This window comes from Gekko japonicus, unplaced genomic scaffold (assembly GCF_001447785.1).
Source record: "Gekko japonicus isolate JY-2015 unplaced genomic scaffold, Gekko_japonicus_V1.1 scaffold480, whole genome shotgun sequence".
In the NCBI taxonomy this organism is placed as follows: Eukaryota; Metazoa; Chordata; class Lepidosauria; order Squamata; family Gekkonidae; genus Gekko; species Gekko japonicus.
This window is the reverse complement of record NW_015175370.1, coordinates 640,149-654,564: the sequence shown is the minus strand read 5'-3', so window position 1 is coordinate 654,564 and position 14,416 is coordinate 640,149. Positions and strand designations below refer to the sequence as shown.

Sequence of the window (14,416 nt, the reverse complement as noted above, 5' to 3'; positions counted from 1 at the left end):
TAATCATAAAATGTATACAGGAATTTATAGGAAAATACTGGTGGCAGCCAAAGCTTTATTTGCCTGACTTACCATCGATTACACAATAGCACAAAAAACTGTGCGACTTTTTTGTTATGGAGAAGATTTTGGACCAGCTTAAATCTACGGACAACCCCTTCTATCAGTCCACATTTCTTGAACAATGGCTACCTTTTTTGGAATATATGTCCAGCAGATCCGATCCAGAAAGAACTATCCCATCTAACTACTGTTTTTTGACACTGTTTTAATTAAATTACTGTCACATTATATGAACCGTAGCAACTATACGGTATATGGATATCTGAAACTAAAATGTTCTAACCATTCAATTAGTTACATCAACCCATCTTACAGTTTGCCTACTACAAAGGTTTACTAGATTTGTTATAGTGTTACACATATCTATAACGTTGCTACAGAATTGCACAGTTGAATATGTATGTGTTAAAGTTGTTTTAAAAGTTTTTTAAAATTAAAATGTATACCGAAGTGGACAGGCAAATCTCCCTGCAGAGAGCATTTTAGGGTTTTGGCATAACTACTGAGAAATCCCATGAGACCAGAGGTATAAAATTTAAGAGCCATATGAAAAAGAAGCCTTCTACCCAACCAGCAATCAGGCAGTGTGCTGGTCACTAGAACCAACTTTTTGAGGTGTCAGTGGCTACAGGGCATCTGGATTTTTACATCCCTGTTATTAGAAAGGACTGAGTTCTTATGGATTTGGAGCAAAAAGGGAAAGGAGGAATTACTGTGTGCTAAATGTGGGTACCCCGTTGCTTTGCCCCTAGACCTCCAATTCAGGAAGCCCATATATACCTTTGCAGAAGTTTCTCTGCAATTATTACACACATTTAAAGAACAATCCTCATAATTTGCAGCATCATCACTATTCTGCAGATTCTGAAGGAACATGCCTATGTTACAAGCTCACTCGGTTTAGCCTAAAGAGTAATTTCAAGGACTATTAAACTCAGAGGCTGGGACCACAAGATTTGATGTATTAAGTACTTACGTTTTGCCCACAGTTTAATTGCTCTTAGCGTCAGCCTGAAGTTCTCCTTGTTTGGTACTAAATGAAGTATTTCATCTGTAACTCTGCAACCTGCCAGCAAACATAAAAGCCTTCATGTTAAAGCAAAAAGTTAAGGCATCAGCTATGCTACACTATGCAATGCAACAAGCCTGTAGCACGTGAAAATAAACACATTGTAGAATAAGGGTTAATTTTGCATGCATACATCATCCTATAAGAATGATCTTAAGGGAAAGCACTAGTTACTTACCCCTTAGCATGGATAAAATCCAGAGAACCGCATAACTAGTTGCACACTCCCAAGGTGGTTACAGACTTATGTTTCTACATGGCGAACTCCTGCAGTTTTAGAAGCAATTTAATATGCCATGTGGCTCTGCTATTCAAAACTCCCATCAACACTTAGCATTTGCATATTGCTTTCCAGTCTTCAAACCACTTTACACATATTGTCCTGTTTTAATCCTCACAACAAGCCTGTAAGGTATAGCAGTATTTGTACCATATCGCAGATGGGAAAATGAGGCCGAATATGGCTTGCCTACTGAGAAAGGGGCAAAGATAATATTCAACGTAGACATTTCCTCATTTGCAGCTTTTCTCCTGCTAGCCCTTTGAAGTGTAGATTGCTACTCTTAGGGAAGTTCCTTCCTTCCCTGCTTGACACCTCTCTCACAGACACTGCTAGACTCTCCATCTTGGCACCATGAGAGCAGGACACACGTCTTGCATCTCTGGACATCCAACTAGTTAATAATAATAATAATAATAATAATAATAATAATAATAATAATAATAATAATAATAATGCTTTTGATTTATTGATAGCTCTTTTCCACATACTTGCGGGCTCAGAGCAATTTACAGTTACTCTTGAGACAGTTGGACTAACAATATTTGTGGGGATAGGGAGGACAAACATACAGCATTAATTACACACACATTGCAGCTAGCCGGGCTTCATCTGCGGGCTGGCTGGGTCAGTCGTGTTCCTACGGCATCTTGTCGGCTGGTTGATGACGTCTGGCTTCTTGATGTTGTGCAGCCACACACTGCCACCGCGTGGCCGACTCACTCCACTGCAGGGAAGCCGACACAGCTCTTTCGTCTTTCCGGTTGCCGCGCCTCAGAAGTTGCCTCGGCAGCTAACACCTTCCCAAACGGAGGGGTGTGCCCACCCCCTTACGGGTGGTCCCCAATTTATCTACTCGCCGAAGCTTTTGAATCGCTGGTTAGACGATGAGCTAGGGCAAGGCTTGGTTGCTCACACCAGCACGGGGCTAGAACTGCCAAAGCATGGCAGTTCAGATGTTATTGCTAAGCAGGGAAAAATCCCCTGCGCCACCGCTAGATTAGATATGCTATCTCTCATCTTTTTGGGGGGATTTATATCCCACCCTCGCCAAAGGCTCAGGGCGGCTAACAACGAGACACACGTGCCAGAATTAAAACAGATAAAACAGTCTAAAACCATAAAACAATACAGTATAACAACAAAGTGTCAGTGCAGGATGGGGTAGAACTTCCTCAAATGGTATTGGTCCCACAACTTGTCAGCACCCTCTCCTTCCAGGGTCACCTCGCACCCAGATGGAACCACATATTAGTGGTAGTGGTGCGATGCTGCAAACATATCGGTGGTGGAATTGAAGTGGCGGCGGCTCCTACTCAAAAGCCTGGTGGAAGAGCTCCGTCTTACAGGCCCTGTGGAACTGAGAAAGGTCCCGCAGGGCCCGGATCTCCTCCGGGAGCTCCTTCCACCAGATAGGAGCCGCCACCGAAAATGCCCTGGCTCTAGTAACAGCAAATTTAATATCCCTGGGGCCTGGAATTTCCAGGAGATGTTGACTCCCCGATTCTTTCCTATCGAGAGACTGGAGTTCATTTAATAAACACCTTTTTAGTTTGAATCTGAAGACGTCTCCATGTATGGAATCTTTTATTTTCATGCTTGCACAAACATGCAGCCTCAGCTAACCACATGGCTGGCGCTGGGCTCACAGCCTGATATAATCTGCTAAATTACATGAATACGTTGGAGTAATTTCCCAACAGGATGGAGATGCAGGAACCACGTCCTGCCCTCATGGTGCCAAGATGTAATGTGGAGAGAAGGCGTCATGCCAGAAGGAAGGAAGATTCCTTGAGAGTAGCACTCTACACATCAAAAGGAGAGCATCAGGGCAGTAGAAGGGAAGGGATGATCCTGGCCTCTCTCTCTGACTCTCTGCAGTCTAAGAGACAGCACGAAGTCCTTCACTTCCAACACACAGCTCAGTAAACCCAAAACACTTGAGAGCACTAAAAATGAAGCGTTATTACTCAGATCAAGAATTACTTAACTGTAGCACAGACCTAATTAAAAAATCTCATACAACGATAAGACCAAATCCTTCGTAACTTCGTAACTAAACAAATCTGTGTTACTTAGTAGGACACATATATCATTTCTAACTATTTCAGTAACCTGAGAAGCAGTGTTCACCAACCACACTTAATCCTTTGGAAAAGCAGAGGGTTTACCATTTAAGCTCCGAATACATCTTATGTCGAGGTTCCTCAAACGCGAGTCATCTCGAAGGTCCAGGTTATCAGAAATGGACTGCAGCGCAAGCCTTGCGAAAACAAGGTCAATCTAAAGTGGAAGTCAAGAAAGCATCTTCTCAGTAACGATCCTTAAAGCCAGGGGTCATTTCCTGCAGGAGCGCACAGGAGCAGAGCTCCGGCAGTAAAGAGCCCAGGGGGTGGGCACATGCAACAAGCCCCACCCCCTTCTCCCAACAGCCCTCAGTCAGAGCAAGAAGCAGCCAGGTGAATTGCAGAGCCCCCCCTGTCCCCCCGGTCCAAAACAGTCCAGTGGCACCTTTAAGACCAAGTTTTATTTAGGTACAAGCTCTCCCTCTCCTGTGAGGACAGATCTGCACGTCGTCCCCCCATAGCTAGCAATCCAAAACAGTCCAGTGGCACCTTTAAGACCAAGTTTTATTCAGGTACAAGCTCTCCCTCCTCTGCGAGGACAGATCTGCACTCCCCCCCCCCAATAGCTAGCAATCCAAAACAGTCCAGTGGAGCCTGAGCGGTAGGTGTTGCCTTCTGACACACTTCCGGTGATGTTGGTGTGTGTATGGCATATGCTAATAAGTTATGCTAATGAGCTCCTGCACCTCTTTTTCTACAAAATGACCCCTGCTTAAAGCTGTTAGACCTTACTGTCAAAGAGCGGGCCGACTGTAGCACTAAACTTGCTAGTCCCATCCCAGCTAGGTATCCCCTTTGGATCATCAGGTTAATGAAATGAAGAGCTCTGTTGAGACATCCAACAGAGAAGTCCATTCCCAGCACAGGTCATTAGCTACAGCAATCAATATAGTTACAGTTCAAAATTCAAGTCAAAGGCATCTAGCTAAAACCATTCAAGCCCCTGTGCAGCTCAGACAGACTTGCTCTACAGCCTTGGACTAATAAGGGACATAATACTGGTTGAAATAACTAGATTTAAGATTCAAAAAAAGCTTTTTTCAGCAGTGGTTTAATGGCTTCCTTTGAATTCATAGGGCCCAATAGCCCCACCTTCAAAGCGTTCAGTTTTAGTCCTAGATGAACAGCAGAGATGTGAGGCCTGGGAGAAAGCTGGGTACGCAATGAACCTCCTATAAAAAAGCTTCTCTTTTGGAATAAGAAAAAAACCCTCTTACAAATCATTCTATTGATTTCAAATGTACAACGTAAGAACTCTGAGGACTTCCTCAAGTTTTCCAATGGAAATATTTAAGGACTATACAATATTTTCAAATTTTGTTTCATTTTGGACACAATATATACTATAATGTGTTTAATGATCATACATTATTAAAGAGTTATGGTTTCAGTGCTATAAAGTTTAGTTTAATATCTAAACACACTGGCAAGTCCTACCCACTGTGACTAAGGCAGTCTTTCTGTCCAAGTAATATACTTTCTTTAGTTTACTAAAGTCTTAGTCCCTTATTAGTTTTGCTCGTTTTCTACCTTCAATATTTATTTTTCCTTACCTCTCACTTGGCAAAAATTAAAAATTTGTTTGCTATATTAACATAGTGTCAGCTATGCTGCCATGGCTGGTGGTAGTGGTGGTAGTGACTGATGTAGTATTTGTTATGTTGGAATGTTAACTTCGCTTTTCCTCGCTGAATCTTATCTCATAGCCTTGGTACCTCTCTCCTGATGCTTCGATGGGAATGTGAACCCATTAGTTTAGGCGTGCTGTAGCTAATGCCCTGATTGGCTCGACCTGGTCAGGGGACCCCACTTCGAATCCCGTACATCCAACTCTCTCCCACCTTTAGGATTAGTTCTGACACTACATATATGCACAGAAGACTTGCCTTTACTGTACTCAATAAACCTGAACCTTTCTGAAGGAACATTGTTGAGAACTGATTGCTGCGAGACTCTGACACATAGGGTGCAACAGTTTGCAACTCTTTCTTAAGTATTAGGTAAACCTGTAATTTTCTTAGAGAAAATGAAGATGTTTATACTTTCAAATTCCATTAATATGCCAAATAGTACAAGCTTATATGCTAAGTTATAAATTATGCACTATGTTGGTCTAGCAGTAAAGATGTTTAGGTTTGACAGGAAAAGCACTGCATATATTTCAATTTTTCAGCAACAGTTTTTCTGTGAATTTCTGGAAATCTTACACACCCCAAAGACACCCATATATTTTGCTTGTTCAATAGAGATTAAGTATTTACCTCAATACCATCAAATTCAAACTTGATTACTGGTACATATGCATCTTCTACTGCCTGTAAGGAGAGGGAGAGTGGTATTTAATGTAAATTTTACTTCAGATTAATTTGAGAATCACGATGAACTAGGAAGCTGAAGTTTCACTGTGAGAAATACAAGATTCCAGTATATCTCTTAAGCAAGCTAGCCACATACATTTGGGGCATGTCCGCTATTTACATTCAAGATGTAAAGTAATTTAATTTGTGATGCATACACACACAGGCAATTCAGTGTCCTCCGAATACTGGGCAAGATAATCGAAACCCCCAGACTGAAGTCAGACACATGAAGCTGCCTTGTATCAAGTCAGACCCTTGGTTTATCAAGTCACTATGGCCTCCGTTGATGAGCGCAAGTGAACAAAAATACTGCGAAGTGTATATATATCTACTCAAAATTCTTGTAAGCATCAATATGCAAAAATACAAAATAACCACTTTATCAAGTTTTCATGTTGTCACGGGTGATGGACGAAATTCTCCGGAGTGTCATTCGTTTCGTGAGAACTTCTTCTTACATCGACATGCTTTTAGTTGTCTTCATCAGTTCATAGACATTCCATACTGGATTCAACAAAATTCACAGAAGGAAATAGTGTTCATTCTCCCACTCTTCAGAGCATAATACTACCAACGGGCCCTTTTGACCACCTGAAAAGGCTATGCTGATGATCACGGGACATGGTTTTACAAAAGCCATATGGGACAGGGACTACAGTAAGGAAGGGAACTAGGGAAGATGGAGCTAGCATGCTGTAGTGGTGAGAATGTCAGACTAGGATCTGGGAGACCCAGGTTTGAATCCCCACTCTGTCATGGAAGGTGGCTGGGTGATCTTGGGCCAGTCACCCACTCTCAGCCTAACCTACCTCACAGGGATGTGAGAGGGTAAAATGGACGAGAGGAAAATTTCGTAAGCTGCCCTAGATCTCTGGCAGAAAGTAATAAATAATAAATGACGTACATAAAGAATAAAAAAAGAAGCTGGCTGGATCCAACGCACCAGTACGCCCTGGGCCTCCTTGGCCTTTCCACATCAAAGGTATGCCACTTATAACCAGGGCTCTGTGTTGCCTCTTAATACAGTCAGTTTACACATATGACAATCCAACAGCACCTTAAATACCAAGTTTACTTCAGCATAACCTTTTGACAGTTAAGAGTTCACTTCCTCAGATGAAGTGAGCTCTGACTCATGAAAGCTGATGCTGGAATAAATCATGTTAGACTGCTGCAGCACATACAGTGGTACCTTAAAGACTATGATGGCTACCCCTCTGAAGAAATAACCAACACAACAGACACATATCCCCAACCCCACCCCCATTATACACACATGAACTGTCCCAGGGGAAATAAGATACTTACTCTCAAGTTTCGGATACCATCTTGTTGCTTTAGCTTGTCAAAGAACGACTGGAAGAAGTCTGACCTTTCCACGTGTCTAGGGGCAACACAGAGAGCATCTATATCAGCACCTACAAATACATACACAATTGGCACCAGTTAGTAGCGCAAGACTAGTCATTTCAAAACAAATCAACAAAGGCAGTGTGAAGACGTAATTGCAATGGCAGCAGGTCTGGTTTGGGATCAGTGGTATATAAAAAAATTAATGTATGCATTTGTATTTTATGGCATTTTAATCTATGTACGCCGCCTTGAGCCTGCATGTGCAGGCAAGGCAGGATAGAAATCTAAAATAATAAATAAAAATAGTGGCTTACTTTTCTGTACTAGCCCCATTATTAGGCAGTAAAAAGTCTGGTCCTGCTAGCATTTTAGGTGATTTTTCAAAATGGAAACGAGCTGGACTGTTACGATTCATTGACATATGTGAACAGGGGATAATGTAGCCATGGGGATACTTTGCAACAATAAGTAAGAGGATCTGCTTGCACAAGATTGCATTAAACCATTAACAACCATGGAGAAATGGTTATATAGTCCACCAAAACAAAAGGGACCACTGTGGAAAATATACAATCTATTACAAGAAAATGAAAATCCCAGACATTATTACAGAAAAAGTTGGGAAGTTGAACTTAAAAAGGAGCTAACACCTAAGATGTGGTTATACATCTTTAAAAACATTTCTTGGATATCAAAGCCAATTGAGATCAGAGAAAACTACCTAAAAGCGATGTACAGGTGGTGCTATACACTAAAAATGGTTAGCAAAAATATTTCAATATGTTTGAGGTCTAAGCTGGAGGTGTGGGAAACATATTAGGACTGCAGAATTGTAAAAGGGTTTTGGAAAATTGTACAGAAAGGGATAGGTCTAGTATTAAAGAAAAACTTCTGTCTTACACCAATAATGTGTCTGCTGGGCTAAAATTTGGAAAAGCCACCCTTAAAAAACTGCATCTGATGAAGAGAGTTGTGTCTCTTGAAAGTTTATGCTACAAGTTTATTAGTCTTAAAAGGTGCTACTGGGCTTTTTACTATTTTGCAGCAACAGACTAGCATGGCTAACTCCTCTGGATCTATGACCAAAAACTGTGGTACGCAATATTGCAGTTTCTGGTAACAGCAAGAACACTGAAAGCGAAGAACTGGATGTTTACCAAATTATGAAATCTGATTTGAGAAAATGGTTTGTTATGATCATGGAGAAAACAATGTTAGAACAAGACGGAAAGAAAAATAAAGTTTTGGAATTATTTGCTCAGCGCCAGTCTATGTTCATAAGTTTCTGGAATAAAAAATTTCTTATGGAGTCCACAAAGGAGGAAGTACTGAATACAATGAAATGTTTGGATTGGTAAGATGTGGAAACATATTTAAATAAATATAGGACATAATGAAATGAAAGTAGAATAATTTTGTTTGGAATTATGTATAAAACTATACTTTTATAAAATTAGCAAGGCAAATTTAACATATTTTGTAGGACGAAGAAGGTTGCACACTTGTAATAAGTTGCGTACGGTTTGTTTTTGTATATTTATAATAAAAAACCGAGACTGGTTACAAGCAGCATACCTTTGGTGTGGACGCCAAGCCGATAGGAACCAAATGTAAATATTTTGCCCCCAGAACTTGATGTGACTGAAGACAGGAGGTTCTGTAATACAGCAGCAAACATTGTTTATCTTGGAAATCCTGGCCAATAAGCTTGAGTATTGAAGTGATGAGAACAATTCGGTATTTCTGGTCCTTAGCAAAACCAGCCCCACTTACTGTAATATTACATCAAGTGCATTTCTATATTGCAAACAGAGGCACATGGACCGTCCAATCTACTGTACAACCATGAACATAAATATTTGTGCTGCTATCAAGGGACAGGAAGCAGCTAGCATTACACTGGACTCTGGCTTCTTGTGAAGAACAAGGAGATTTCTGCAGTGTAAGGGGGTAGAAAACAGTCTTTGGCTGACCAATCTGCATCATCTTAATAGTACTTACAAAAGCAACCTGTCCTTAACACATCAATGCTTACATTTGTAGTTACTTTCATACATGTGCCCTTTTGGAGCCCATTTTGTAAAAAAACCAGAAAGAAACCATTGTTGATGGATGCCCATGCCACAAAAAGGATAGCCCAGACAAGCCCAATTTCATCAGACTTCAACCTTTTTAACTACTCCTATGGCAGCCATCCTGAGATAATATCCTCTACTTTCTCTCTCAGAACTCCAAAAGCATGCACTGACACAAAAAAGTTGAGGACTCCTGAAATAGGCCAACTTTTTAAAAATGGACTATTACTTTGACAGAACTCTTACCTTCTTTTCACCGACTTCCACAATCCACTCTTTGGCCAAGTTACTTAATTTCCTGAGAATAACTAACCTGCAATAGATAGGAGAGGGGAGAAAATGTTTTAAGAACTATTTTACAAAGTTGTGATTTTAAAAAGCCATTTACCCCACCAATACAAATTTCATTATTACTGTTACAGTCCTGGTTATTTGAAGCTTTCTGGTTTGGTTCAACTATATGACATATGTCTGTCATTACCTTCTATTTAGCTCTTCCTCATCTTCAAATACACCAGACGGCTCCATGACCTCAATCAGCTTTTGTGTATAGATGTAATCTATTTCTCTTGGAGGTGCCAGGCTAATTGGAGAGGTGATTCCGTAGTGCCTTCGGGGCTGGTTCTCCACCACAGAACTGCTGTATAAGGAAATTACATTAAACATGGGTGAGAACAGAAGTTTTCCCTGCACCTCACTAGCTGCATATTGAGGAAACAATTCACCCGTTACAAGCCACATGCAACTAAACAAAAGCTATTAATGCAATCACAATTAACATCAGTGCTTTGAAGTGGAATGCTACTGGAGGAGTGAACACACAATCTACTTTCCTATTGTAAGGCATTCAATGTTTCCAAATAAGGTCAATATAATCTTTACTTAATTTATACCCCAGTGGGGACCCAAAGCAGCTTACAACAACCCAGTGAGGTAGGTTAGGCTAAGAGTGTGTAAGCTTCCATGTCAGAGTGGAGATTCAAATTTGGGCTACCCTGATCCTAGCCCAGCACTCTAACCACACTTTCCTCCATATGAACTTCCCTGAACATTCCAATCCTCATTTCACGCATTGGTCTGGACACTAAACCATTCTCTTGACTGATGTCACTCAGAAAAACAAGTTTGTGTTCAGTGGTACCTTTAATTTTTTAATATTTATAGCCCACCCTTCTCGTAAGCGGGCTCAGGGTGGGTAACAACATTTCAACAATACAATAAGTATAATTAAAAATTTAAAACACAGTAGTGGGAAGGTAACAGCATTCCATGCGCCTCGGCATTTAGTCATGTCGGCCACATGACCACGGAGAAGTCTTCGGACAATGCTGGCTCTTCGGCTTGGAAGTGGAGATGAGCACCGCAACCCTAGAGTCGGATTCGACTGGCTTTCGAGCAAGGGAAACCTTTACTTAGTATACATTAAAATGGTGCCATGGCCCAAGAATAGAATTAGCTGGTTTTGAGAGATTCCCTGGCCGGTTGATAACGAATGAGTGATAGCCAGCTGTTAATAAATGGATGACAGAGACCTCAGGGAGGCCATAAATGGGTGCCCACTGCCTCAGCCAAAGGCCTGTGGAATTGAAGAAGATCCTGCAGAGTCCTGATTTAAGACCAATGAAGTTTTATTCAAGGTATAAGTTTGAATATGGGAAGTGTGCTTGCACACAAAAGCTTATACCTTGTATAAAACTTTGTTGGTCTTGACGGTGCCACTAGAATCAAACTTTGTTCAAATTGAAGACTACATTGTTTCAGCTGGCTTTCACGTTAGGTTAACCTTTTCATTCTTATTGACAAACTGTAGCAGTACCTTTTTGTCTAGTTTTGTGGTTATCAGTTTTTTACATGACTTAAGGACATAACATGTTCCCAACAACTGCCTTGGGAGCTCACACACCTCTTCTAATGGGCAGAAATTTGGAGAGGAAGCAGGAATTCTTAATCTCTTCTTTCTTTCTCCACTTTAACAGTGCTTTTCTTGTTCAGTTCTTGCAAGACACCTACATACATGCAAGGTGGTATGATGGGAACACGAAGCAAAGGAAACAGCATGGACATAAGAACATCTCTCAGGTTTTTAAGGGCTGTGAAGCGAAAAGCATTCCTAATTCTTCCACTGCAGGAGGAAGAGGGTACTGTTCCATGGTAGAGCACCTGCTTTACAGGAGAAAGGTTCATTTCCCAGCTATTCCCAGCTTAAAAGGATCAGGTAATACTTGAAGAGAACAGCCCCTGCCTGAGACACTGATGAAATGCTGCCAGTCAGAGTAGACAATACTGACAGACCAATAGACTGACTCAGTCTCATATGTGCCCTCACACTATTTCTCAGCCATCAAGGCACCTTTGAAGTGAAACTGAGGGAAAGCATAGAAAAGGTTTAGGCAACAGCCATGTGAAACCCAAAAATGGAAGCTAACACCATAGTGAACACGGCATGTTGACATCTAACTAGAATCAGCACCCAGCCCTCTCAAAGTTTAAAAAAGCCCATAGATGAAAGAGGTTAGATAGAATTAAACAGCAAACCATCAGAATCTTATGTCTTTAAAATATTTTTACTCCACTGTCTTAGTTTTAAAAACACTCCTGAGGCAGTTTGCAAAAATTCACGCACTAATGGAGACTGCAAATCCAAGCCTTTGGAGGCAGCATGATTTTTTTTTTTAAAGAAAAGCAACTGCATTAAAAATTAGAATACAACACACTTTTTTCCTTTAAATAAACATAGAAAGTTCTCTTACATTTGAGCAGCAGCAAACAACCACCACCACCTATTGGACTCCAAATTTAGATACTGTTAGTTTTTATTTTCCCTATCTGTTGATACCATTTTCCTCTACAAAGAAGGCCCCTTAAACATGGGTGAGTGCCAGGGTGGTAGTGAAGCAACATTACTGCTGAATAACAACCAATAAAACTAACATTGCAAACTGGCAAAAACAAGCATGCCAAATCTGCAAGAAAAATAATCTGGTGGGATGATAGTCCTACTGAAACAAACTGGTCACATTAATTCCAAATCCAAACAGGCAGGTAGGTACTTTTAACACCACCAGAAACCTCAGTGGTAAGCTCTCTGGAGTAGACCCTGGGGGTTCAGTTACCATGCACATGTGGAGTCAAGAACTAGAGGAACACCACCTGGCTGGCCTTTAGAGACCAGCCCCACTGCCAAAATAAGACTGCCCCTCAGACAAGGATGATTCTTGGAGACCACCTCAACTCAATTCTCCAGGGAATGGACGAGGGCTGTATCATTGACAGAGCAACAACAGCAGACAGGAGAAACAGCAACGCGAACTAACAGAAACAGTAACAAGCAATTGTTGCTCATAAAGACATAATTAGGAGCAAAGGGCGGCGCGGGGGGGGGAGGGGGCTGCATAAAAGCTCGCCCGCCCAGCTCTCCTCCCAGCACTGAGAAAAATTCAAGCTGTTTTTATCCAGGGATCCCCAAAGAGTTAACAAGTGTCCCACGCTAGGGGGAAAAAATTGCAAGAGGAGAACGAGCTCGAATTCATTCTCGCCAGATCAATGCCCCGTGCTCCAGGAAAAGAAGACCCTCCTCCGCACTTTGACGTCTGCTTCCTCCCCCGTGCCTTACCCGCACGTCTCCTTCATTGCCGCCACCACAACAAGCACGAGCTCTGCACGCATCTAATGCTTCCAATGCGCACGCACTGTTTGCACTGAGCCCGACCCACTTCCCTCCGCTCACTATATAGGGATAGCGGAAGCCGTAGTCACAGAGGCAGCGGCGCCCCCTGCTGATCCATAATGGCAAAGTCCTACCACGCTCCCTCCCTCACTTAAAACAATTGCGAATGGAGGCACAAAATTTGCGCGGGACGGTTAGGCACGACGCTGTGGCTCAGATCTCATTTACCCTCTTTTTGTAGGTTAGTGTGAGAAAATAATTTAAAAAAAACAATAAAATCGCGAGGGAGAAAGTTTCTACGGCACTGCTGCAAACAAATATATGCAACCTGCATTTAAAAAAAATCCAAACAGGAATGTTTGCGTAATACAAAAATTAGGACAAAAACCGTGATTGATATTGATCTCCAGCCTTCAGAGAGAAGTTCCCCTGGGAAAAAAAGGCAGCTTTGGAGGGTGGCTTCTGTGACATTGTATACCACGCTGAAGTACCTCCCCAAACTTCACCCTCCCTGGTGCTATGGATGCCAGCCCCCAGGTGGGTCCTGGCCCTGGGAACCCCCCAGAATTACAGCTTATCTCCATACTACAGAGATCAGTTCCCCTGGAGAAAATTGATGCTTTGGAGGGTGGACTCTATGGCATTGTACTCCAACCCCACTGAGGACTCTATCCTCCCCAGGCTCCATCCCAGGCCCGTAGCCAGGATTTTTCCGTTCGGGGGGCCTGTAAAAAAGTTGGGGGGCACTAAAATGAAAAAAAAAAAAACAACCTCAGGTAGGCTGGCCGGCCCCTGCCCCAGCTGGTGGTTCCCACATGGAAGGAAGGGTGCGCCAGGATCTAGCTGGACAAAGCAGTTCTCCCATTTCCTTCTCCCGCTATGACCACCGCACCCCCCCCCCATTGAAGGGAAAAAGGTAAAAGTCGGATCTACATGGATCCTCATGAATTCATATGATTTTTACATTGAAACGAAATAAAACTACCATCATATTGCGGGCCATGTGTTAATCTATAGGGGGCACCACAAAAATCAGGCATCCACAGATTCGTAGCACCACAACAGTGCAAACACATGATTCCAAAGCATGGATCCTCATGAATTCATATGATTTTTACGCTGAAACAAAATAAAACCACCATCATACTGCAGACCATGTCTTAGACTATAGGCAGCACTCCAAAAATCATGCCCCCACGAATACGTGGCACCACAAAACTGCAAAAACATGGTTCCAAAGCACGGATCCTCATGGATCCTCAGGGTTTTTCAACTGGGTCACTCCAAACACACCATCAAATCACATAACACGTCCACAGCTTGCACCACAAAAATCACAGATCCACGGCTTCGTGGTGACATCATTCTGCAAAAACATGATTCTGAAGCACGGCTCCTCATGCATTGAGTCACCCTAACATCA

General features: G+C 42.0%; 1 protein-coding gene across 1 annotated transcript in view; it reads right to left on the bottom strand.

Annotated features, from left to right (window-relative positions):
* PAPOLG (poly(A) polymerase gamma) overlaps positions 1-12,956 on the bottom strand; it is a 34,238-nt gene extending 21,282 nt beyond the window's left edge. The window contains exons 1-8 of the mRNA XM_015425490.1: positions 12,940-12,956; positions 9,808-9,966; positions 9,573-9,639; positions 8,827-8,908; positions 7,207-7,316; positions 5,800-5,853; positions 3,584-3,695; positions 1,040-1,129 (exon numbers count right to left, since the gene is read on the bottom strand). Coding sequence (XP_015280976.1) covers positions 1,040-1,129; positions 3,584-3,695; positions 5,800-5,853; positions 7,207-7,316; positions 8,827-8,908; positions 9,573-9,639; positions 9,808-9,966; positions 12,940-12,956 — 691 coding nt within the window. The remainder of the gene's footprint in view (positions 1-1,039; positions 1,130-3,583; positions 3,696-5,799; positions 5,854-7,206; positions 7,317-8,826; positions 8,909-9,572; positions 9,640-9,807; positions 9,967-12,939) is intronic.
* Positions 12,957-14,416: the final 1,460 nt, after the last annotated feature.